The 27,284-nt window shown below is 40.5% G+C and overlaps 1 protein-coding gene across 4 annotated transcripts in view; it reads right to left on the reverse strand.

The window, feature by feature from the left end:
• Positions 1–22,786, reverse strand: part of PLCL2 (phospholipase C like 2) — a 111,050-nt gene extending 88,264 nt beyond the window's left edge. For 3 of the 4 annotated variants that reach the window (XR_008575998.1, XR_008575997.1, XM_054817784.1), the window contains exons 1-2: positions 22,151–22,316; positions 21,230–21,779 (exon numbers count right to left, since the gene is read on the reverse strand). Coding sequence is in view for 2 of the 4 variants with exons in the window: in XM_054817784.1 (XP_054673759.1) it covers positions 21,230–21,559 (330 nt within the window). In the remaining 2 variants the exon portion in view is untranslated. Of the gene's footprint in view, positions 1–21,229; positions 21,780–22,150; positions 22,317–22,586 lie in introns of those variants that run through there. The other variant, XM_054817785.1, reaches the window with a different exon arrangement.
• Between the last annotated feature and the right edge of the window lie 4,498 nt (positions 22,787–27,284).

Here is a 27,284-nt window from a genome sequence, read left to right on the forward strand (position 1 = left end):
CTGCATACACTTCTGTAAGTCACAGTAATAACTTTAGATTAAGTTAGAAAGAGTTATTTTACCACATTCAACAGCTGTGTTGCCAAAGCATTTCCAAACTTTTTCTCAGTACCTCAGAATGTGACATTTGTTTAGTCTAACCAGTCACAGTCCAGATTGTTTTTCTAGATTCTGCCTTCAAATTGTCTGTGGTTTCTAGTACTCTAGACAAAAAATGTGTCCAATAATCTTCTGCAGAACTAACTGTTCTCCATATTTCCCTTGGGAGAAAGGGAGATTTCTCCCCAAGGTCTTGACCAGAGTTCAAAGCCTCCAACTACTATCAGAAGTAACCAAATAATTCTCACTTCAAAACAAAACTACAAGTCCTGTGGATCCTCCAGGCAGACATTCTGCCATTCTAAGCAACCTGATTTACAAGGTCATCTTCCTGAAGTTTTTGGGGTTTGTATTTAATTCTATGTTCTAACTTGGATCTAAAAAAAAATTTTAAAAAATTTTTTAAAAGCCTGAAAAATTAAAAAAGCATGAAAATAATACAAATAGGTTTTATCTTACTTTCAATCAGCAATAAAAATATGGCAGCGATAAAGCTTGAATCCTAATCAGGAGCTGTGGAAGAAATCCTCTCTTGTAGCCTCAGTTTTCAGGGAAGAACACTGAGAAATGTCACTTTCACATCTGCAGAATATTCTCCAGTTACGAATCATTCAGACTGACCTGCTAAGGACCCTCCAGATCAACTGGATTTTATCAATTCCCATCAGTACATTACTAAACACAATGGACAATCACTAAACAGTTGTCTGCTCATTTTCATCTCTCATATACACATTTCCCCCCCCCCCGCCACCGAACAGGAAGAAGTAATTCCAGTACCCACCATGAGATAGCCACAGGTATCTTAAGTTCAGTGCAAGAACTTTGTTAATGGATTCAACCAGCAAGCAATTTCTGTTAACAAAAGGCCAGCTTGAACTCCTTGAAAAGAGAAAAAGGCATCAAGAATGAAGAAAATAATCTTCCTTTTTCCCACACATAGAAGTCATCAAATCTTTCCAATCATTTTCAGAAGTAAGAAGGGTTTTCTTTTTTATATGGGTAAAAGAGGTGAATGGAAGGGAAGGAGAATAAATAAAAGAATATAACACCCATATCTCCCTAGAGAGGCTAATTCTGGGAAGAACAATTCCAAGCAGATTTGCCAAAACTAGAAGAAACAGAGTGAGCACGTACTGGAAGAAGGCTTCATCTAAACTAAAAAGGAACAGTGTCAGCAATTTAATTCAATACTTTTCTGTGACCTTTTATATTTTAATAGCTGAGAAAAGCCATTAAGGATTGAATAGCACACCGTTTAAGATGATGAATCCTTTGTGGAAGAATCACAGTAACGCTGTATACTCAAGTAAGAGAGAGGATAGAAAGTGACTACGCTTCAATAGTGAATGAGGATAAAACAGAACTGTCCTGGTTCTGGCTAGGATAGAGTTAATTTTCACAAAGAGCCAGGACAGGTGAGCCAAGCTGGCCAGGAGGCTATTCCGTACTATGTGATGTCATGCTCACCATAAAAGGGTGCTAGTCGGGGAGGGGCGGGTTCCGCGTGGCTCCGGGAGGGGCTGAGCATCCGGTCGGTAAATTGCTTTCTGTTATGACCCATTGTGAATATCTGTTATCAGTACTGTTGTTGATTGTTTCCCTCTCGCTTGCTGTCCCAGTAAACTGTCCTTACCCCAACCCACAAGGCTTTGCCGTTGTTTTCCCATTCTCCTCCCCATCCCACTGGGGGAGGGGTGAGCCAGCGGCGCGTGGTGCTCAGCTGCCAGCTGGGGCTGAACCACATCAAGAACAGAGGTATTTAAATAGTGTAAACAAGATGGAGAAACAGGAATGCTGAACTTTAAATGAGGATGTTGATGTGACAGATGTGTCAGAAACTCAATGTAATGAAGACTATCAGTGGGAAATTACTACTAGCACATAAGTTCACAAAGTCAGAACACACTGTTAGCGTGGAAGAGTTCTGCTATAGGTGAAAGGTGGCTTACGGTTAAATCAGATAAACTACCTCTGTCAACACACATCACAAGATCCCTATGCATTGAGATTCCAGGTGTGGCCAAGACATTTTCACATACTGAGGAAAAAGAGGCTGAGGGACACAGGACATTATTAATAAAAGACTTCAATTCTTTCCAAGTAGACTGGACAGCTCTTATGCTCAAAATATCATGCCAAAATTTCAAGAAATCTTTTAAGTTATACACTACTACTTTACAGGAGAACAAATGTAACATCAGAATATAAATATAAAAGTGAAATAAAGAACATGAATAAGGAATGATTGCTCACCATTTCATCCTATAAAAAGAATTAAGGAGACATCAAATTAAACTAGCAGGTGGCAGATTCAAAATAAAGAAGAGACGGTACTTTTTCCTTACAAACACATTCAAGATATGCAATTCTGAGCCACAGCACGTGATGCCAAAGTGTACAGGGTTCAAAAAAACACTTGGAAAAATAATGGGAGCAAAATCTGTCCTTTAAATGTAGATACTAAATATGAGAATACCACCTCTGACTCAAAACTCTTGAGCAATAGGTCACTGAAAAATACTAGGACAATATTGAGGGACAATGATACGTAATTACTTTACTCTTCAACTTCTCTCTGCAAAAAGGCAGGGGGAGCAATGGACTTTTTTATTCAAGTCAAAGCACAGACCAGGGCTTCACTGCCTGTCAGTCTCCTTCCTCCACACTGAGGTTTCTGAGACAATGGGGGACGCTGTCCTTGCTCCCAAATGCTGCGGAGCTTCGAGGCTGTTACAGCACCTGGGCACCTCCCTGAGGCCTCTCAAACTCTGCAGAGGTGACAAGGATGCACAGCTGGATGCTCGGCTTCACAAAGCCGCTTTGCTGCAGCTTTCATCCAGCTTCCCTACGCTGGCAGCCTTGACCACAGTCAACAGCTCAGGATGCAAAAGCAGCAGTGATGGCTGCGCTGGCCCTAGCATGACCATGTCCTCCAGATGACCATGTTGTGAAGCACCTGCGTTGCTGGAGGGGCTCCAATGAGGTACTTTGGTACCTTGTTGTTCCCTGTGCTAGAATCCAGCCAGCTTGTGGATCAGGGACAGGGCAACCTGGACATTCAGCACTGAGTTGTCTTTTCCAGTTATTAAGAGTTCAGCCCTTGCCAAGCCATGCAACTCCACTCCCTGTACTTTTCTGTGCAGATTGTCCCCATCTAGTATCTATTCAGTGGGCACTCACCCATCAGTGTATTTTGTGTTGTTGCTGATACTTTGCCTAGATGACCCTCAGCTTTGCCTTCCTCGCATGCTTCTCAGGGCCTGCATTCAAGCACTCTTCTGCATGCCCACTCTCAGTGGAAATAGGATGACGGGCCAGATGCAGACAGGCTGTTCTTAACAGAAGACTTAAGAAAAAGATGTGTGTTTGAGAAGAAACTAATTTATATTCCAGTTTTTAAATCTCTGATCCACTTCAAATGATAGAGATTGTTGCACCGCCATGCTTGCTTTACAGCACATCACTGGAACAGAGCAGCTGCTACCTACCAGTTTAACAGCTTCCAGTCCCCACCGTTTATTTTCCAACAGGAACGCTGGCTAGAAGGAAGTCAGTTTTACTGGGGAACTTGCATACAGAGCCTTTACAATAACTCATGAAGCTACTTTCGCCCATGGCAAGGATCCTACTACCACATCTGTGGCTGGCCCCAAAAGAAGAGGAACATGTAAGATAGCTTTGAGCTACTCTCCATTTCCTTTCTCCTTGGCTGTATCAAAGTGTAAAGGAAAGTAAGATGTAGAAGAACCAGTGCACAAGAGATGTGCAACTCCAACACTCTGTACCTTTCCCTTTTCCCTTTCTATACACACTCACCCTTAATGCTCTGACCTGCTTTGTGATGGGGTTTTTTTTTAGCAATACAAACTTGTTGGAACAGCAAACTGGCATCACTATGGACCAGAAGCCAGATGGCCCATTTGGAAGACCACAGCAACACAACATTCTCTTCTCATGTAGTTAATTATCTCCAAGCCACAAAATAAACCTGAAGGGTAACTAGTATTTTTAATTAGTCTGAAATTAAGTAAGGAATATTTTAAATATCTTTGCTTTTAAGTTTATATTGACAATTTTAAATGCAAGTAGAATTCTGTTTTATTCACACATCTGGCCCTTCCAATGAATCCTATGAATCAAGAACATTCCTATGAATCAGGAACAAATATCATGAAAACCACAACTTTGATTCAATGATATTCACATTAAACAGGATATTGTCTTCCTGATAAACTGGTATTCCCCTTAAATTACATATATCCACCAAAATAAAAGCAGTCTATTCAATTAATCCTGCACATTGAGCTAAATAGAACAAGCTTGTAAGTTTAGCCCAAGAAAATTACACTAACTTTATGCTACTACCTTTTAAAAGTTCCAAAAACATGAAGTGATATACAATGGACATGCATGCTACGAGAAGAAGAAACACATGTAAGAAAACAATTTTATGTGGATAGTAGAGAAAAATAAAAGAATACTATTCTTTTTATTGTTCTTAGTTACCAACACAAGTCAACTCCTAGAACTCAAATAACAGGCAGGCCAGAAGAAACTCCCCACAGTCTCACAAAAAAAAAAAAAAAAAGGACAGAAAACGTAACCTGTGTATGGAATTGAAAGTGAAGGAGTTATATGATGCCACCTTAAAAAACAGCTTTTTGCATCAAGTACTTATTTCCTTCCATTTGAAAAACTGCCAGTTTTATTTCCAAAGTATTCATTAAGAAACATTTTCTTAATCTACATTGATTTCTGAGACCTTGTTTCTCTATGATATACAAGTGCAAATGAGTGTCTCATCCCTAATATGCTTTGCAATAACTGGAGTAAAAAAGATTGTGAGAAGTTGAGCATAACAAATACATTTAGTAAGGAATCTCAAAATAATTTGGTCAAGGAAAAACTGGAGAAAAGATGCCCATAAACTTTGAAATTTTTCTAGTATTCCTGATTGAAGTTACAGCTTAAAAAACACTTTTTTTTTAATTCTTACATGTAAACAAAACAGGGTTATAAAATTCTAGCAGGTGTCACCTTCTCCCAATGAATTATCGTGAACACAGAAAGAAAATGTAGAATGTGAAATAAGTACATTTTTCAGTAACAGTTTTGGTCCAAATAAAGTCTCCTACAGTTTTAGTACACTTCTTATCATGTTTTACAGTAACAAATTACATTAAAACAAAGATTTCCTGGAGGCAAGGAGAAATGGCTTTTCATTGCTGATTTAAAACAAATAATGAGTTTGGCAAGCTACAAAAACAACAGGGATGGAAACGAGGAAGTTTCAAGCAGCATAATTTCTGCCTGACAGAACTGCAGCCAGTGTACACACAGAATGACCACAGACATAGTGAAGAGAATTCTCCTGTATCATCGACATAAATGTAGTTGGTTGAGAACATTTCTTACTCCCGAGCAGTAGTGCAATTTAAGACAGAAGTCCATACACGTTTTATTTTCGCTAAAGTGTTGCCTCTCTACCTTTCCTCAATGCAGCAGGTGTAAGAATGGCAGTCGTTTTCCCACTGAAACACTGGAGAGAAAAACGCAGCTTCCTCCCTGGGATGACCATGAATTTCATTAAAATCAGAGTAGAAACAAAAGAAAAATGTATTAGACACAAAATTTTATTCTGCCTATATTAAGAAAGAAGTCTTATAAACTAAGAACCATCATAAAAAGAACCGTATTTCCAGAAGGAGGGTTCAGAAATGTTGCATTGATTTCATACACTGTAATGCTAAGAGAAGATGATTTGACAAGTCACAGAGGGATTTTGCTGCTGCTCAACAGCTGCCTCTCACAATAAGATCTCCCAAGACACTTTCCAGCAAGACATTAACTGGCATGCCAGAAAGAAAAAAGAAAAAAAGAAAAAACAAAAACAAAAAACCAACCACCACAAAATACAATTAAGTGTAGCCTTCCGCAATGCTATACCATACTGAAATAATTTATGAGCTACTCAAGTTGTAGGTAAAGGACTCAAAAACATTTTGCCTTATTCAGACACATTATTCTTGGCATATAACTCATTCTGACCCACGACCAGAAATCCATTATTTTTTTCACCAGCTCTCAAAAACTGCCCTACTACTTAACAACAAGGAACATATGCAAGACCAACACTTAACACACCTCCTTCTGTTTGTTATTGTATGTAATTCTACATTTTTCAAGTAACTCCTTTAAACATTGTGACTATGATTTATATCTCAGCTATCTGTGAAGTCATTGTATTTCCCCTTCATTACCAGCCCTGAAACCTGCTAACATTCTCTAGCCTCTGGCTTTAGAAACCTTGGACTCATATTTAAATTCCTACCAAGTTGTTGGCCTGAACTAATACAGAACCAATTTTTTTTTTCTCCTTTCTAGTATAACAAATTAAGAGTTTTGAATTGAGGCCTCTTTCCCCCCCCCCGAAGTTGTGGCTGTCAAGAACAGCATTTTAAGATTTTTTTAACTATCAGAACTTTATTTTTTAACTGGTATAGTTTAGGTCCTCAGATTTCTGTAACTGGTTACAAGTTCTGAGAAGTTTGTAGAACTGTTTATCCTAAATTCTTTTCCGCTAGAGAAATTTTCATAAATAGTCAGCTAAACAGAAGTCTGTGAGTATCTGATTCCTGTTATCACCACAGTATGTGGATAAGCTTACAGGGCCTCTATTCTAACACAATTTGGAAATACATGGTAATTGCTCTTAAATTGCTGAAACAAATAGTTTAAATATAGGATCAATTTAAAGAACAGTTAACATTCTTCCTAAACATAACTAAACATTAGACAATTAACTACAAAACTCATGAAATCTTTCTAAGAGTTTGAAACTACTTAAAATAAACTTTAGAACATTGCTAATAAAATAAAAATTAAACTAAGAAACAGAAGAACAAGACCAAGTATGTGAACCAATAAAAAGTAAAATGGTCTTCCAAATGTTATGGCAAATCTCATGATACTTGTGTTTTATTAAAGTCCTTAAGGATACTTATATTTCAGCGTCTCCAAGTTAACTTGAATTTTATATGTATTCATACATTCCTATGCCAGGAATTGGAAAACATGCAGCACGTGCAGAATGGCTTCAGTCAGACCACTGAAAGGAAACCGATAAATTAATTTTCATGTCTTATGATTTAAAAAAAAACAAACTTTGAGGACTTGACTTGTGATTTTTGAACATTAAGGTTAGACAGTACTGTAGGTAAACATAATAGGAATGCAAAACACGTACTTCATACAATTTCTCTTAAAGGGTTTCATTACAGTTAAACCAAAGAAAAGGACAAGCGAAGTAAGCAAAAGAGCATGCACTGTCTAAAGCAACTGGGCAATCAACAAAGGAAGAAAATCCAGCAACGGATAGTTGATCAGATCCAGAGTCCCAAGAAATTCAAGGATAGGGCGGAAGAAGTTACTCCTATGCTTATAAGCCTGCTTTTCATGAGGACTTACTGCAAGTCAACTTCATGGACAGGAATATTCAGTAATACTGGTTTTGTCCTGAATACAATCAGAATTCAAGGATAGAGAAGGTTATGAAGGGCTTTAAACTGTGTAAACAGCTGATCTATGCAAGACCAATACTGTTTACATTCTTCTGCAAGGACCTCCAAAAGCTTGTTAGTGATGTCCTCCAGACAAGTAAAAGGTTCATACAACTGTATTGTTAACAATTATGTAAGATTTTTAAATCCATGGACCAAGAGTTCACTCTGTGTTACATTTTTGAAAAATCCTGGAATAAAGAAGTAAGCAAACACAAGAGCCCACCTGGCTTATAACCAAAGCAGCAAACAAAGTTTGCAGTAGAAGTCTGGAGTTTGCAGTAGAAGTTAATGGATTGAAAGCAGCCCTGAGGAGAAGGACTTGGGGGTATTGATTGATGAGAAGCTCAACATGAGCCAGCAGTGTGTGCTTGCAGCCCAGAAAGCCAACCGTGTCCTGGGCTGCATCAAAAGAAGTGTGACCAGCAGGTCGAGGGAGGTGATCCTGTCCCTCTACTCCGCTCTGGTGAGACCCCACCTGGAGTGCTGCGTCCAGCTCTGGGGGCCCCAGTACAGGAGAGACATTGAGCTGTTGGAGCAAGTCCAGAGGAGGGCCACAAAGCTGACTGGAGGGCTGGAGCACCTCTCCTATGAGGACAGGCTGAGAGAGTTGGGATTGTTCAGCCTGGAGAAGAGAAGGCTCTGGGGAGATCTAATTGCAGCTTACCAGTACATGAAGGGGCCTACAGGAAAGATGGAGAGGGACTGTTTATCAGGGAGTGTAGTGACAGGACAAGGGGTACTGGGTTTAAGCTGAAGGAAGGTCAATTTAGATTAGATGTTAGAAGGAAATTCTTTACTGTTAGAGTGGTGAGGCACTGGAACAGGTTACCCAGAGAGGTTGTGGATGCCCCATCCCTGGAAGTGTTCAAGGCCAGGTTGGATGGGGCTTTGGGCAATGTGGTCTAGTGGAGGGTGTCCCTGCCCGCAGCAGAGGGTTGGAACTAGATGATCTTTGAGGTCCCTTCCAACCCTAACCATTCTATGATTCTATAAGTCCATGATTTATCCCCATCAACGACAGTAAGTGGTGCAGATCAGACATTTAAAATAAGGAAGGGTTACGAGGCATGCATTTCTAGAATACAGAACTGTATTCTAAATATTTTAAGTAGTAAACAAAGCCAAAAAAAAAAAGTAAGGAGTAGCCTTCACCATGATTTTTGACTCTTCCAAAATTTACTGACATAGGGGTAGGTTCTGAACCAAACAGAAAAAAACATAACACTCTGCATTTCTGTTTTATATACTAAATAATTTAACTTGTGTTTGTTTTATACAAAAACTTTTTAAACATTCAACAACTATGCTGTATTTTAACAAAAGACATCAGAAAATTCTTATTTCTCCACAAATACCGTTTAATAAAGTACTCTGAGCATCTACTGAATTAATATAAAACCTATTTCATGGTAGACAATTAGGCACAATGTTAAATCACAAGTGGTATGTTTTCTTATCAAAAGATGCATTTACTTGAAGGTATTCCATAATGTAATTTTACTAAATTCACCAGAAAAAGTGAGAAAAACTTGAAATAAATTCAATAATTATTCACTTCGGAGTATTTCCAATACACACAGGGATGGCTTGCAGACTGTACTATAAACATTAGAATCTAATTTTTTTAAAATAAAATTAATTCAAGATTCTTAGGTCTGTGGCAAGTGGTTAATCTTGGAAATCAATTTTTAGATGCCAAGGCTTTAAATCACGAGGCTCTTTTTCATCTCACTCACCTTCCCCCCTCCCAAATGGTTATAGTAAATTTTATATATCCACAAAGGACAGAGTTGAATTTGGGATTAGATGTGGAAGAAAAAAAATATATTTGTTGTAGCTGACCATACTGAAAGTATACATTTCAGCTATGATTTCTGGTTAATATAAAAATTCCTCAGCAATTACCAGGACAAAAAAGGTAAATTTTCTCCTGGCAAGGCAGGGACTCCTAAACTACTATTTTGGGAGGTTAAGTTCAATATTTATGGACAGAAATATTAATTTCCACATATAAAACAACATAAATCCATGTCAAGTTCTATTCCCATTACTCCAACTGAGTGTGTATCACTTTCAGACAGAAGAAAAGTAACACATAAACAGACTTTTTAAAAGAAGCAGTAGAATTATCTGAAGCTTTGAAACTTAAGAATTACACGATGTTGCTGACAGTGATGCTCAGAAACTATGAGACAGGCACTGGACTGTATCACAAAATGGACACACAAAAGCATGAGGATTCAGGAATAACAAAGGTGTCTTCTCCTTTCTCAACGCAGCAGCCCAACTGAGAAGGAATAGGCTAATCAGTATTACTCCTCAATAGCCAGAAAGTTCTGAAGAAGGGAAAAAGAAAACAAAGCAATTTCCCTCCTCAAGGGGAAAAAAAAAAACAAAACAAAACACACACACACACACACACAAAAAAAAACCCTGGGGGGGGGAGGAAGGAGGACACAAAAGGAGATAACCCTAAGAAAAACTCAGGAGAACATCCTAACAGATACTTCACACCATTTCTATTTTCAACAGCTCAAGTGACAAAGTGTTGGGATTTCCTTCCAAGATAATGCTGTTGTACCAATCTTGTGGGACCTAAAATCTTCCAGTTATTTTTATCCTTCATTGCTTACTGTAACCATTTAATAACCTTTTTAATCCTCAGATGAATTCTTCTCTGAGGTGAAACATTAGATGCTCTTCTATTTTCAGGAAGCTATCTGATCTCATTGTTAAACTTTGTATGAGTTTCCTAAAGACTAGAAATGCTGCCTTGGCCCCTCTGGACTCTGACACAGGTGTCCTGAAGAGCCTCACACATTATAAAAGAAAAAGAAATAAAAGATTGGCTAAAATAATCCATTAACATAAGTGTTGAGCAAGAATCTTAAAATCCAGAAATCCAGGACATCCAAAATACCACCACACTGCATTTTTAAAAACAAGGTCCTTCCTTTTTCATATTTAACAGCTTATTATAAAATGAAACCACTTGTATTAGTACTGCATTTTTCAGCTTTATGCAATGTCCACGCTATTTTATTCTGTTACTAGGCAAACAAATGTACTTGACCATAGCTCGAAGCTAGATGTGCTAATCAGCAATGTTTTGTGTCGCCAGTACCATAAAAAGATATTATAACGTGTTAAAAGATTTCTAACAAAACTTTAGTCTCCTGCAAAGATGTTAATGCCGGCCATTTTCAACACAAGCATCATCACCAGCACATTCTTACACAGTTCTTCAAAGAGAATGTTTTAAATATTTAGTAAAAGGTTTTAACAGCACTCTCCCATTGCCAATTAGTGACAGTAATACCATTTAAATATTTGATAATGACAACACTAAAAATAAATAAATTACAGTCCAACTTAGTATCACAATATTGCAAAACATTCATTATGCCATAGTGGATTTATACGTTTGTCCGGCACACATCTGGAATACCATTTTAGTCACACACTGCAAAAAATTAATAAAATGGAAGGAAAAATACGTAAAAAGACAGCAGAATGAAAAAAGCACAGAAAAGCATCAACAGGTGGAACAACCAAATCCATTAAGATTCTTCAGCCTGGAAAAAAAAGATGACATAAAGCAAATGTGATGAACACCTTTGAACTCATTTGTGGAATGGAGAAAGTAAGTATAAAACAATTGTTTGTTATCTGTTCTAACACAAGAATGAGAGCATAGCAGGTAAACAAGTAAGTAGCTGCAAGGTAACACCAGACAGAAAAGGACTTCTACACACAACACGTAGTTAAGAAACTGCCGTTTCAGTGGTGAAAAGCTTACAAAAGTCAAACTGGCCTTTCACAATTAATGGAGAAAAAAACCCATATGGATTATTAAACACAAAGATGTCTTAGCTCCATCCACATCACTTAAGGCTGGCAGCAGATGTCAGGAAAGGAGGCTTCTTCTATTCTTCTATCTTATAGCAGTTGCTGTTGGAGGCAAGCTAATGAGTCAAATGGACTTTCGGTCTTACCCAGGGCAGCCTTTTGTAAATTCACAAGGGCTGGCAACTTTTGAAGACTGGGGGAAACAGATGCATCTACAGTAAGCTATGCAGTCAGCCTTCATCACAAGTTCAAGCCTCAAACCCTGTGGGACTTAAACTCACTGTGAAGGTCAACAGCCTTGCACTGGAACCTGTGCTCTGTTCCTCCTTTTTGGGGATTCACAAGCAGACGTGAATTATTGCAGTATTCCACACACCACACAGAGAGCTCTGCTCTGTTCTAGCACTTTGCTAGGAAGACACGGATCTCCACTAGCTGAAGAAGAAAAGCAGAGTGTGGCCAGTCTGTGGTCTCTGCAGCTGAAGCAGAAAAGCCAAGCTGCATGAGGGATGGAGAGAGACCAAAGAAGGGGAGGGACAAACGGATAGGGTGACACAATAGACAAGGTGACAGAAACCGGAACCAGGTCAAGCAGGATCGTAAAAGACTCATGTTACGCACTCTTACACAATTTTACTTCTAAATCTACAAAATACCAAAAAAGATAACACATGTAAAAGCACTCAGTGCCTTTGCATGATACCACCACTCGGAGCAGATTCCAAATCAAGCTGGCCATCACTGTAGAAGACCAAGTGTGAGGCCCATGGTACACATTATTTAAGATGAAGAAAAAGCTGAAAAGTGTCCACCTCAAACAATGGCTGTGAGATGCATCACTGCAACTACTACCATTGGGGAGAACAAAGAGAATATATAGGAGAGATGGAGTTTAACAAATTAAGTACATCCAATAAGCCATAAAATGCTCTTGGGGGTTCTTCAAAAGCAAGAAAATCATAACACCATCCGAACTCAAATTACTTATGTCTGGTCTAGCTTTCTCCACTATGTGGTAGTAACGTGCCATGACTAAATACATTTTCTCATTTCACATAAATATTACTCTTTAGGATTCAGACTGGAAATGCTTTTTGCAACAATCTGCTATCAGCATATCTAAAAAAACCTGATTTAGTGACCATTCTCTATAAATGACACAATACATTTCAGTTAATTCAAGCTATTTCCTGAAGCGATTTATTTCCAACTACTACTGAGTTTTTCCTGCCTTATGTAGCAAAAATGTATGTATTTGTAAATGCATAAATATTGCAATGAATGTAAGTATTATTTCAGCAACTCAGAGACTTTTTCAATATGTACATGAAAGATATTCATTCTGCTTCTCATTTACTAAAGGAAAAAGCATGCTAGAGTATATAAAGTTGCTGTCTTGCTTTTTTATTTTTAAATAATTGTTCCAGTACTGCTTACAGGAGTTACCTAAACTCAACAAACAACTGCCTCTCCTAAAAACACCAACAATAACTTGTATGAATAAAACAATATAAACAAAAGCTTTGACAGTGAGCTGAATTCCTGTCCTTTTAGTCCAAATTACACTTTAATAATACAAAGAATTAAGTGATGAATTTTTTTTAATTTAAATAAACAATCATTTTATTTAAATAAACAGTCATTTACACTTCATTTTCAGGAATGTAGTTAGAGTAAATAGTTGACAATGTCAAACACTTTTGTCATCGGGAACTAGGTAATGAAATATATAAAGCATCCGGGATTTTTTCATCATAAGAGGTGTTTCACAAAACAAAAACCATGCAGACTGTTCTGCTGCAGAATTTCACAATCATTCTTCCTCTCCTATCCTACAATAAAAAGGGCAGTAAAGGATGGGGATATGTTCACATACATGGATGCTAACACACCAGAGCATGCACAGAACTTTATAATGTAACCTTCTGTAGTGAAGGCAAAATAATAATGCTGGAATGGACAAAAGAAAGAAAATTATAATCACAGAAGCTCAACCATAAAGGAACTTGAAAATTCTGTGGAAGTGCTTTCGAACAAAACAGCAGCAGTTCTCTTTCTTCTGCAATACTGATTATCTCATAATTTAGAGGAAATATTAAACTATTTTCAGGTTTCAGATCAGTCATGACACTAATACACAATATCAGTTACGTGCTATATATTTGTAAGGTATCTGTTTCTTATACCAAAATAAAACCCACAAATAAGTTGTTTTTATTAAAGTAAATATCTTTACTGTAAATTTGGAAATCTAGCTTAATATCTTGTTATTTTATATTTTTCATTTTATAAAACTCTCAGCCAGTATTCCAAAAAGGGGTTGGTTGGTTTGTTTGTTCATTCAAAGGCACTTCCTGTCTGCCTGCGCTTATGAACTATGTACTACAATTGCCAGAACATGAATGTTTGGTATCTGAAAAGATCCCTGAACGCAGTATAAAATCTGAAGTACTCAGGGATATTTTATTACTTATTCCAAAGGGTCAAACGACACTAAAAGAAATCCCAGGAGAGGCAGAAATTATTCACATCTGTTTAACTTTCCCAAGGCTGCACCAGTTAACACTGTGAGCCACAGTACTGATGATTTCCAGTCACATGCTATATTGCACTCTCCACTGTCTTGAACATTGATGTTTTGTGAGGTCAAGGTCTAGGAGGCAAGAGGTGGGTGAACTCAGGCATGCTCCTCTTCAGAAGCAAGGGACAGATGAGTCTATACCGACAGTTCTTGAAAAGCAACTAGTTAAGTAGAAATAAAGACATGTACTGCAGTCAAGAGGATGGGCAACATATCATTCCGAAGGATCATACATCATCTACAGCAGGGAGAAGTAAGTACAGTGATGGCACTACCCCATGTTGAAAAGGCATGCCAGATGTGTAAATCTACTGTAAAACAGTAATGATAGTCTTTATAGACACAACTGCAAAACAGGGAGAGATGACACTTGCTACTTAACTCCACTTAAACAAACCAGCCCCTTTCAAAGCACTCTTTTTCATGCCAACACTGCAATCTAGTAAGTATATTATAAATTTATACTTACCATTATTTTAATAAATTTAGAAGGGAAGACATTTTCTCATAAATTATATTTCTGAACTAGATTCTGCAACACCATATTGCCCAGTTTAAGGCAGTAAAGAGTAAAAATAACTGATTTTTAAATTTAACCATGGAGTATAGAATTTGAACTTACATTTAAACCCCATAAACCACAATGATTTCATGAAAAAAAAATCACATATCATTGTATGATGGAAATGAGAGCTTAGTTAAATCTGGCTGTTCACCTGAAGATGGAGGAGTTTCATGCATGTTAGATGTTAAGTTAAAATCAGAAAAGAACCTGACAAATTGAAGATATGATCTGAAATAATTAGAACACAGTCAGGAGGACAAATAAAAGCTTTTAAATTCTGTGCAGATGATTGCTTTTGCCCATATACAAAGAGGAACAAATCAGCCAGCAGTTCTGCACAGAAGGATCACAAACAAAAGGTGATTAAAAGACAAAGAGCATCATAGCAAAATTTATTAACAGTTGATCGTGTAACAGAGCAGTGGAGAAGAGTAGGCTGACCTCTTGAGGTCTCTTCCAGCCCTATTTTTAAACATTCTTCAATGTACATATGCTGCTGCTTTTTATCATATTTTCCTCTTCTCCATGTACGTTAAACGTAAATTATTACACACCTTTCTTCCCCTGAAATCTACCTGTTAGTCTGTTTATATTTAGATTTCTGAATTTTGAACACAATCCCAAATTTGTGTGCAAAGATAAATATTTTAGAATAAATACACTAGTATTCTAATACCTGATTTAAGTTAATTTGGCCTTTAAAGATAGACAATCGGCAAATATTATTTAGGGTTGTTTTTTTTAAATAGGGTCAGTGAGAATAATATAAAGACCTATGTCATTATCACCCATGGACCAGCAAAGACTGGGAAACTATGCAATTAACTTATCCTGTCAGTCTCAGTTTACATTTTCTAATCTTCCACAAATGCAATCAAATCATGGGAGCACTGTATTATCTGTGAGCCACTGGTAGGAGATCACTGCTCTAATTCCTAGTTTAAAAAAAGTCTAAACTAATAGCCATATCTTTGATCAAGCCTGATAATAGGCATAAAAAAATCCTCAACAGGTATTCATAATGATTTTTAAATTTCATTAATTCGGCTTGGGTTTTTTTTCACCACTGAACAGACTGAACATTTTTTGTGGATATTCTAAGGATTTGGGGGTGGAGGCCATGAAGGAGTTGCTATTATTCACACTAGCCAAGCTCTTTACTTAGTCAACAGAAATAGACAGGTAAGCTCTTCCAGAAGAAAAGTCAGAGAAGCTGAATTCATCCAAATTAAGCTCCCACTCCAAGTCATCTTTTGGAAAAAATACTTTCTCTTCATGGGCTACAGTAAGTAAGCTAACTAAATTACATGCTGAACTTGGGTAAAGTAAATATTGTCGTGTACCCATTTCTACAAAAACCTTTTGTTTGGGTTTTTTTTTTTTAATAGTATTACATATATCCAAATAAAATTTTGATTACTGTGGTCTACAGAAAGTAATAGTGCAAATAAAAATATATACCAAATGCAATGCACAACATACCCACTCAGTGGCTGTGACCTAACTCATATCCCAGTCCAGTGTCACTCTTAACAAGTAGTAAAATGCCTGATATATATGTCTAATGTATATATACTATATGCAGACACCTAAGGTATACAGCATTTATATGACAGAAAACATGATTTAGGGAGAGCTACTATACGGTGTTAAATATTGTTTTAAAATATAGATCAAATTTTTTAAAATTAGGAAGCCAGTACACAACGAGTAGTAGAGGATGAAGAAGGAGGAATACAAACATTGCTAGGTGCTGGTAACCTTCTATAGTCTAGCTGAGAGTCCCATAAATCAAAGAGAAAGTATCCTCTAAAGGAAAGCTCCAGGATTTATGGAGCTGCAGATCTCTCATTATCTGACAAACCAAAGAGATTAGATAGATCTACAATAAATCAACAAGAAGAAACTAAGAAAAAAACAAACAAATCCAGAAACAGCTCAGAAAAATCTACGCTTCGCTTGTCTAGTTGAAAGCCTGCCCAAGGTAAGAGTAGGAGTAGCTCAACTATCACAGCCTTGTTTCCTAAATATATACACTGTTTTTGTGGTGTCAGTTTTGGTGTCAATTAACATGTGTGCTCTGAGCAAAGTATCTTCTGTTGTTGGGACATTCATGTCTTCCTTCCACATGGATCTTCTGTAACAAGGAAGAATTCAGCTCATAGTGTAGCTTTCTGTTTCCAAGGGGAAAGGGCGTGGAGAAACAAAGTACATGCCAGTTTTGTCCTTCTTTCCTCTATGTGACTGTTTTCTTTGAACTTTAGGAGCCTTAGCACCTTTGAGCCTGTCGCTGCTCAATCGAGTTTACTTGAAAGTGTCCAGCACATTGAAAAGTTACTCGGGCAGAAATACTTTTATATATATATATTTATAAAAGAGCATCACTACACAGGTTTCTTTCCCAATATGAAAGATGACTGAAAATCAGGTAATTTCATATACCTTAAACTGATTCCAGCAACCTAACTCCTTTATATCCTTTTAGATGGAAACTGAACATGCATGATCTATTCCTGGGTCTCCACAAAGACTTGCTAACATGCCATTGTGGCTAAGGTAATTTAGGACTGCAGAGAACCTAGACCTACTGAAAATACTACTTTAGAATTTACCATGAACACAAAAGGCTCTATTAAAGCCTTTAAAACAATCACAACAGTAGAAAATACTGCATAACATTCTCCATATTTCATATTTTGTACACCTGATACAAATAGGTATACAGTATGAATTAGAGATCATAGAAGACTGAATGAGATAATAACATCTGCTGGCATTTTAATAAGAATAAGAAGATCTTAGTGCATATGCTGTAGAACTCCCCAGTCGCAGAAAGACACAGATATAAGAATGTTTAGTTTCAAAAGCAAAGCTCTGCTGAAAATTACACCCTAGAATATCTACCTGCTAAATTTGGTTTCTCCTCTTCTGTTCTCACAGACTTTGGAACTTAGGAGTTGCCAAAGCTCAGCAAGCGTTAAGACTTTACAAAATGAAAGCTTGAGTTTACACCCAGATTAAAAAAGGCAGATAGAAATTTGTTTGTTATCGGCCAAAAAAATTTATTGACACCAAGCTCAGTATTACTATGTGCAAAAAAAAATTCCCTGGGCTTTGCTTCCAGACACATGTTGATAAGAACACTCTCCTGCTCACAGAATGGCAAGCCACCTTTCTCCATGTACTTCTCTTTGTTGTCTTCCTAAATAACTGCAGTCTCTCCAAAGTGCCTCTCTTCTCATTTTATTACTGTAACACCTCTCCTAATACAGACATATTTATCCTGCTGGATCTTTTTCTGTCTAGGTCTATAGTTTTGACAAACTGTGAGGTTCTGTAAGTGTTTCTTGGAGACCCCTGGAAGCAAGCAGCTCTCAGGAAAAATATACACCACATGTCATTAGCTGCCTTAAAGATTCTCAAACTCCTGCCACCTCAAAGTCTCTTTAAGAAAGAAGCAGAGGAACCTCACATAAAAATAAAGCAAGCCCACTGCCAACTGTCAGAACACCTAAGAGAAATAGTTCACAGGATGCTGAAATCCACTTTGAACTGCAAGATGGACTCACTGTAAATTCATTTGACAGAATATTAGAGGAACTGTTGTCAGAAATTATATTATAGGAAACCAAGGAAAAGATTATGGAAAAACAAAATAGGGACCAAAAAAACCCACTACGTACAAATAAGTGGTACATAGATTAGTTCACAAATCAGGTATCGGAACAGCCTAAATCCCATGAACGCAAAATGTGCTGTAACTGTCACCTCTGACAAATCGTAATCTCCTAAACACAGAGAATGAGAAATAGAAAGCAGAAAAGTCTCTATAAACACAGATACGCAGTCCCTACCCCTCAAGTTTGGTTCAGCAAAGGTAAGCAATGAAATAGGCTATTCCATGAAAATTGCTACAAATGAAGGGTACAATCTTTAACACTTTCAGCCTAAATGCAGCTTCTATATGAGAGTGAAAGGCCAAGTAAACTACCATGGTATGAAGTTCATATTAGTTTTTCCAGTAGTAGTGGCCCTACCACCTTTCATCATCCTAGATCACACTTAAACCTCAAAGAGCACATCCTCTTGTATCAACCAAGAAAGAAAAAGCCAAAATGATGCAGGCACATAAAATAAATAAAAATAGAAAGAAAAAATACAGAACCAGTGAAAAAAAGAGAAAGAAGAGAGACTGCAAGTAAAAAAGGAAAGGAAAAAAAGGTAGCAACAGCTCTGAGAAAAGTTATGAAAATAGACAACCAATGGAAGCACAGACTAAAACCAAAATAAAACATATTTCTGTGCTCTTGATTTTAATGCACAAACATGCAGTTCTGAAGAATTTAATCTCCACTGGAACTATTATTCAAACGTCAATTTTCTGTTTGTGACTCAAAAGCCTACACAGTAATCAGCAGGCAAAACATTTCAAGTACTAGATATTCCATAAATGTGCATTTTACAGATCAACTAACAATGTTGTGTTTTGCATGAAGGTATGAAATCTGCATCTGCATGGCACAGACCTGTTTCCTGAGGTTACTCCATATATTAAGAGCGGTTTTACATCATTGGTGTAAGTTACTAAAACTCCAGGAACATTTTACAAAAATAGATAACATTTTACTTTTTCCACTGTTTTACAAACTTTTGCTCTGCAAGTGCAGACAACAAGAACCACCTTAACGTTTAATACTCGTACCAGATTTTCCAAAAGGTTTCACATCAAAAACTAGGCACCTATGCAACTAAATTCAAATTACCTGCAAACTGCTGAACTTAGCATGTAGAAGAATATTCAGTATATTTGAACACAAGTGATTTTTCCCGGACGTATTAAAAGTCATACCTAAATAAGTATCGATCACATAACCTTAAAAGTATCGTTGTCAGATTTTCCCAGTCATGTCATAATTATTCAAATGATAACACAAAGTTGTAGTAATCAGTTCTTCGCAGCTAAACAGACTACGGTTCACATCTGCAAAATGGTATTCATCTATAATAATACCAGAAAGTTGAATAATTTTATATTCCAAAGTGCTATCATTTCTCTAGAAACCAAGAACCTTGACTTAGGTATTCATGAAATGTAATCCAAAACATATTTCCTTATCTCATGCTTCTTGACCTTAATATATCACATCCCTAGGTATTATATCCTTGTTTGGTCCCCAGAGAGGCAGAAGGTTGCTGTATGATCAAATCATACACTACAAAGTAGTATAATGGCATGATACGCACTGGAAACACCACCAGTATCTTCCTTGGGCTACCACAGAAAAAACAACAGTGTTAGGAAAGATCAGACCTGTAAAAAAATCACTGGCAAAACCAGTAAATATTAAGTTATTCCAACCCCAAGCTCTGTTGCCCCTTGCCTATTGTTATAATTTCTTTAACACACACACACACACACACACACAAAAGTACACGCCCAGCATCACTGCTCGAACAGGAAGGGTGGGAGCAGGCTGTCAAATGTGTTCCACTCCTGACTGCCCTTGTTCTCCCCTTGGTTTTCATAGCAAGATCCAGGAGATTGTAACACAACTTGAGATACACTACCAGTCTTGAATTTCCACACATGTTTTTCTACCATCCAGCCACCAGAAATTCATACGTTGATTTTGGAGGTATATAAATATCTAAGAGGACAACAAATCCAGCTTGATTTTGATCTTGCTGATCTTGATTAAATTCAGTTCTTAAGTCCTTGAAGTTGTGTTTCATCTTACAGCTAGTACAGCCGTTATACCAATGGAGTAATTTCTCCATGGTCTCTCAACCTTTTCACTAGAGTTAGGAAAGCTAAACCAAGACAAAGTGTCATCTCTCAGGAACCGTGGATTTAAGAAAAGAGAACAACTGTATTTGTATAAATAATTGTATAAAAATAAACCCTCCAATTCCTTTTCCCACTGATCTGTATTCTACCATTGACGTTCCCCCTACTTTTCAAGCTGAAACATTTGCATTCAGAATATGCAGAGCGAAGTATAAATAAAGATGTTTCTATAGGTGAAGTACAACACAGCCTACTGTTAAACGAGCTGTCACTTTTAACAAGAAGAATGCTCCCTATTCTACCTTCTCCCACCCCCAGCCCAATGAGATCCCGAATCTCTCATCACCTGCTGTGTGCCTGTCACACACACAAGCCAATGGAGCCACCAAATTGCTCTGCACAGGTGCATCCCAAATAACAAGGATACTGAGTAAGCCATGCCTTTCCCTGCCAGACTGGTGCCCATGTTGTCTTTTTCACAAGCCAGCTAGTTTCTCTTGCCTTCTCCAACAGGAGTTAGAGCCTTCTGTTTTAATAAACATCAAAACACAATGCCCTCCCAACCCCCAAGCGTGGATGTGTGTAAAGCCATCCCCACACTGTTGTCCACTTCTGACAAAGGAAAAATCAAGTCCCCTCACCACAGGAGAAAAAAAAAAGAAAAAGATGCTTATCCTTTCATCTAGAGCCAAGGCTCTGTGAGCCAAATCTATCGCCCGCATCTCCCTGCCCCTGTCACAGAGAAAGAGCCAACCTTGATGGGGAGGAGGAAGTGCTCTTACCTTAATTATGCTGCTCCTCCGGGGGATGCCGGGTTTGCCTTCTCGTTGTTGACTGGTGGAAAATCCTTTCTCTTTGCTGCTGCTCTCCGGGCTTGCAGGAGGAGCTGATCCCGGCTCCTCGCCGGCTCCCGCCAGGGCACAGTCCCCGTTGGAGACCCGGCTGCCTGCACTGTCAAAGTGGCATCTCCCGCCGCCGCTGCCACCTCCGCCTCCTCCTCCGCCTCCTCCTTCCCCATCTCCTGCCTTGAAGGCCACCTTCCCTTGGACCGGCCCCGGGGAAGAAGGGAGCCCCCCGCCGCCGGTGCCACCACCGCTGCCAAACTCCGCCATCAGCCTCCCTGACTACAGCAGAAACAATATTGCTGTCCCCCTCCCCTCCTCCCGCGGCTGCTCGGCAGTGGCTCTTCTTCCGCTTTCTGTATATTTACGATCGGGGGATTTTGAGCAAAAGTCTCTCCTCTCCGCGCATTTGGCAGCTGAGGCCGCGCAGCTCCAGGAGGGGGGGACAAACGTCTCAGTTGCGTCTCGGCGAGCACCAGTCCTTCGGCACCTGGGGGAGGAAAAGAAACGAAACGTGACAGCCTACCCTCACACGAGGCGGCGGCGGGCGGGGGAGCGTTACACCACAGCGCGCTCCCTACACACACACGCTCTCACACACACGCGTGGGAAGGGAGGGACTGCGCGAGGCGCCACGCCAGGCACACGCGCGACCCGGCGGGTACGGTGCCGCACAGCGCCGCGGGGGGCCGCGCAGCACGCCGGCAGCGCCGCGCGGGAACGGAGGGCGCACGGAGCGCAGCCCCGCCGCGGGGGAGACGGGCCGGCCGGCCCGCCCCGACCGCTGCCCGCGACGGCAGGAGGGGGTGGGGGGAAAGGTTTGAGGGGAACCGGAGGAACTGCGCTGTTCGGGCTGCTCACCCAGGAAAACAAGGGAGACGTTGATGGCGGTATTTTCACCCTTACGGTGAAAGCCACAATCGCGGAGCAACGAAGCGTTAGCGAAAAGAGAACTTGAAGAACAACACGGCCGAAACCCTCCGGCCCGAGCCCGAGGGTTTGCCCGTCCCACGCACAGCGGGGACGCCCCGCCGCAGCCCCTCTCCGGCCACGCGCGACGGCGAGAAGCGGCGGAACAGGAGCCACGCCGCCGCCGCCCCGCGGGGCACCCTCCCAGGCGCCATCGGCAACTTTTCTCCTCTCCCCGCTGACTGCCGACATCCAGCCGCCTCACAGCGGCTACAGCCGCGGCCCGGGCGGCAGCACCCCCTACCCTCCCACCACTCCCGAGCCGCTACCCGCGACGCCTCCACCCCGTAGCCGGCCCCTTCCCGCACGCTGTGCCCCCGCTACCCACCTCGGCGGCAAGGTGGCAAGGGGAGCCCCCCTTGCTGCCGCCACTGCCGCTGCTGCTGCAGTAGCCGCTTTTTCCCCCTCTCCCCTCCTCCCCGCTATGGTCGCCGCCTCTGCCCGGAGCCGGATACAGAGAGAAACTGATTCATGTGGTGGCTTCCCTCCCTCGCTCTCTGCTGCTGCTGCTGCTGCCGCCGCCGCCGCCTCCCCCGGCTCAATGCACGGCAACAGCCCCGAGGTGGGAAATGCCGGCAGCGCTGAAGGAAAAGGCAGCCCCGGCCACCCCCACTAGGAAACTCTCCGGGGAAGGCAGAGTAAGCGAGCCGGGCTCGCCCCCTCCTCCGCCCGCCGCTGCCAATCACAGGGGCCGGCCCCGCGCGGATTGGGCGGCCCCGCCGCCAGCACCCCGCTCCGGCAGCTCGGGGGCGCTCCGCCGGAGGGCAGGACTCGCGCCCGCCCCGGCGGCGGCAGGCCCCTTCCCTCGCCTCGGGGTTATCGCTGGATTCTTCCACACGCTCCCTCCCCGCGCAGACGCTCCTGGCTAACACAAAGCAGCCCGCTCCTCGGCCCCCCGCTCCCGCCACCGGCCGCATCCTCCGCTCTCTTCCCCGCCCCGCCGCCGGGGTTGGCGCGGCGCAGCTCGCACCGGACGGCAGCTCCCGGCGCTCCGTGAGCCCTTCCCGTCCCTCCCGTCGGGGCCCCGCGCCCTTCACCCGCCCTGCCCAGCGGCCGCGCCCGTGCCCCTGAAACGGGCTGCGCCGGTCGCCAGGGCACGGAGGAAGGGCGGGGGGGCGGCGGCCCAACGGTCGTTCCCGCGCACCGTGAGGTGACCCGCGGCCAGGCCGGCGGCCGGCAGCCACCGCCGGGGCTTCTCCGGGGCTAACGGCGGCCAGGAGCTGGCGAGTCCAATTAAGTCCATTAATTAATAAAGGAAATAAGGTGATGGAGGTCTGGAGTATTAAAAGGTTCATGAAAACTGCAACTTGACAGTTACCCTAACAAGTGCGTCCACAACAAAGCAAGCGCAGCCAGTGTACCCTTGCATACCCCATACATACGTGTTTACTTTTGCTATGAGACAAACACGAGTGATTTCGCATATATAATTCAAAGCCACACGTTTATTTTTACATCTTGACACAGCTGTGTATTGCAATAGCTTGATATTTCATGATTAAGTTGAATAAAGGGAAATGAGATGCTGCAGTTCAAGCACTTGGACCCCTGCTTGAAATTCAGAAGTTGAGTCAGACAGGGAGGTGCTACACTGAGACCACAGGCAAAATTAGGAATCACAGAAATAGGAGAGTGAAGAGTCATGCTGAGCAAAGAGACACCCAAGACAGCCCACGCCATCTGACCTTTGGCATTTGGGTGAAGCGCTTAATGCAGGAGCTAGGCTCAGATTATAGTCAAATGAAAGCACTACATTTTTAATTTAGGTTCCCCCAGTTGCCCTCTGGAGATCACTGAGTGTGTCTGGAGCCTTGGCACCAGAGATCAGACACCTATCGTAGATACCTAGAATAAGGCAGCATGAATACCCCCCCTTCGGTGTGCTGGTGCAGAGTCACACGGTGGAAGCACTGGAGTGAAGAGTACATTGTCAGTCCTGTCCCTTAGCTCCGGGGCCTTACCACGGGCTGCAGAGGGGTGCCTCCATCTGTTGGTGGCCTTGAGCCATCTCCAAAGGGAAGACACCTCCATCTTCTCCTTCAGGACAGCAAGGAGCAGCTCACTCCTCCAAAACACTGAGAGCTGCAGGGGCGATGCTTTCTTCTGTCAGTGTTTAGTGATTAGACTGCCTGGAGTGTGAGAGCCCTTATATTAATCCCCTTTCTTCCTTGACAGGATTCACTTCCCTGTCACCACTGCCATCAGACAGCCACCAACTTACAGACTGCTTCTGGTGAGAGATTTTTCCTTGGGAAACTGTAGCACACTATGGAAAGGAAACCAAGAGATACTGGGCCAGAAAGAAGACAGAGCACAAGCAGGAATGTGACTGCAGTTTAGCAGTAATCTGCTCATGGAGGTTATTTAAAAATTGTCTTCATAGCAAGGAAAGGACCAAACAACTCACCCTTGAGGTGAGAGGTCTAGTAACCAAAATACAGGAACCCACTCGGGTTTGTATCATGGAAGCACCATGCCACTCCCGTGGAATAAACCTGCTTCAGGTGCATAATAATTTCATGTAATAAATCATCAATCTCTGGTCCATGACTTGCAGGCGATATTCTGCCTGCAAGCCTGGACAATGGTGTTCAACACTGTAGGAAAAAAGGGACTGTAAAGTATGATCCAGCTTGGAGGAAAGTATGAACCTATTTGGAGGACATTACTTATTCAGTATCATTTCTAGTGGGTCAAGGAAGTTCAGAACCTGACACTGCTACATCACTCATCTGTATGGTCCCAATTTTAATCAAACTATTAACAATGCTTAAGTTTAAATAAAAATCTAGATATTTGCAGGATTTGGGCTATAAACACCAAGGGACACTAATATTAAACTTAAGATTTGAAATAGCCAAAGTTTGCGGTTTTCATTAGCTGGAGATACAGTGACTTGCCCTTATCTGAACGCCTCTTGCCTAAACATCTTGCCTTGCCGTTTAAGTAGGAAAAAGCAGCCTTGAATATTAAAGGAACATTCAGTATTGTATCTGCAGATGTGCACATCACAAACCATCCCTACAAGAGACACTTTGTCGTTAGGATCATCGCTGTTTCTTCTGGAGAATGAGATTTACAGCAACAGGTACAAAATGTTATTAGAATCATTTGTCACAGAGCGTTGCCAGTAAACTGGCAAGGAAGAAGATGCGTGCTCTCTGTCATGTTGCTACTTAAGATGCACATACTAAAACACTAGTTTGAAGGCCTTTAGCAAAATTTGATCAGTCCTGTCTCAGAGAAAAAAGAAGAAAACCCTCCCTTTTCAACTGTGCTTATCTGTCCAACCTGTATAGAAAGAAGATAACACCACTGAAAAAGAAATCATTTAGCTTTAGCCTTGGCAGTTCTGTAATGAATGATATCAAGACTTGCAGACATTGTCAGACTTTTGGCTGTAAAAGTGATGATTTAATACAAAGGAACCAGTAAAACTTCTGAACCTCATCTTAAGGACACATGCCTGCAAGTCAGTATAATAGAACCAGCATTATGCTTATTCTAGGTACTGAAATTTAATTACTGATAAAAACACTGTATCAGACACTAAACTAGAAGGGTTGTGCTAGAAAGATGGAGGAAGCAAATAATTATTTCTCTGAGATTTCTTCTGATGACCATTCACTGGTTTTTATCATTGCCCCATTCTATTTTACAGAATTGCCTTACATTAGCAAAGCATTTATTCAGATGCATTTTGAATGCATTAAGTTGAAAAATACTGCCATATCCAAAATGAAGCATTTCTGATAAACCCAAGTCCCAGCAATGGCCACCAAGATTAGGCTACTCTATAGAGACCTTGTTTATCCCAGTGAGCTCAGGTTCCCGAAGTAGTTATGTATACTAACGTAAGCCATATACTTTCTTTGCCACAACTTTTTGACGATCATGGGGTGAAGAAACATTCTCGTTACCATTATTCAACAGTGGCCTCAGCAGGCTCGATTTGTTTAACTGCTAAATGAAATGAGGATTATAATGGAATCAAAAGACACCTCTGTGACAATACTTAACTGTGAGAATTTGCCGTCATGTGCACACAAGCTATTTTCATAAAATCTTATTAAATATCAGAGTTCCACAGCTGAGCTAATATTACCCATTGAACTTTTCTAACTCAAATAGTGTGGCAGTAGAAACCTGCCAAGAAACAGGCTATGTTTAAACCCCTAACCAGTGACTAAATGACCAGTATTTAAATAAACCAAATACCAGATTATTACTAATATCCTAAATATTTTTGATTCCAAACATGAAAAACTTTAATTAGCAATTATCTTGTTTAAATGTTGTTTTTCTGACATCTCTGCTTGGATATGCCTTTTCATCATTATAAATATCTCTACAATTCCAGTGATAATTTTTTTAATTGCCTGACTTGATTGTTCAGGTCACAGTCTTGCACATACTTGTTTATTATACTTGTTTATAATTAAGTATACATGTTTAAGCAGTCCCATTACAGTTGGAATCTAATTCATAATTAATCCAAAGCAAAGTTTAGCTATAAATAATGCATTATTGTATACAACATCTGTAAAGTGCAGGTGTGTCATACGCGCATAAAAAGAGCAGACGGTACAAGTGGGGGAATATGAACGGATGTGCACTAAAGACAGCAAAAATGTAGCTAGGCAAAGATAGGCTAAATTGACAGATTTGTTTACTGGAAAGCATTTGTTAAGATTGCGTACTTGAAATTAATTATGTTTATAATTTTGGAAAGTTCATTATACTAGTATGAGGATTTAAATTTTTTTTATAAGCAGATCAACCATTTTAGCCTATTAATTGCAGCCTAAGGAATGTTTACTCGTTATCCTACCTATCATGCCAATTAGTTTGGCTACCAGCCTGCTAAATTTGATGGTTGAGGATTAACAAGAGCTTAACAGTAAATCAGCTGTTCCCCTACAGACTATTGAATCCAGAAGGAGTGTTTTTCCAAATCAGGATCATTCGAAAGTTCTTCTCTAAACTGTCAGTTATTAAGACTATCATGCTGTGGGGTTAGTTGGTT

The sequence above is a fragment of the Grus americana genome, chromosome 2 (genome assembly GCF_028858705.1).
Source record: "Grus americana isolate bGruAme1 chromosome 2, bGruAme1.mat, whole genome shotgun sequence".
NCBI lineage: Eukaryota > Metazoa > Chordata > Aves > Gruiformes > Gruidae > Grus > Grus americana.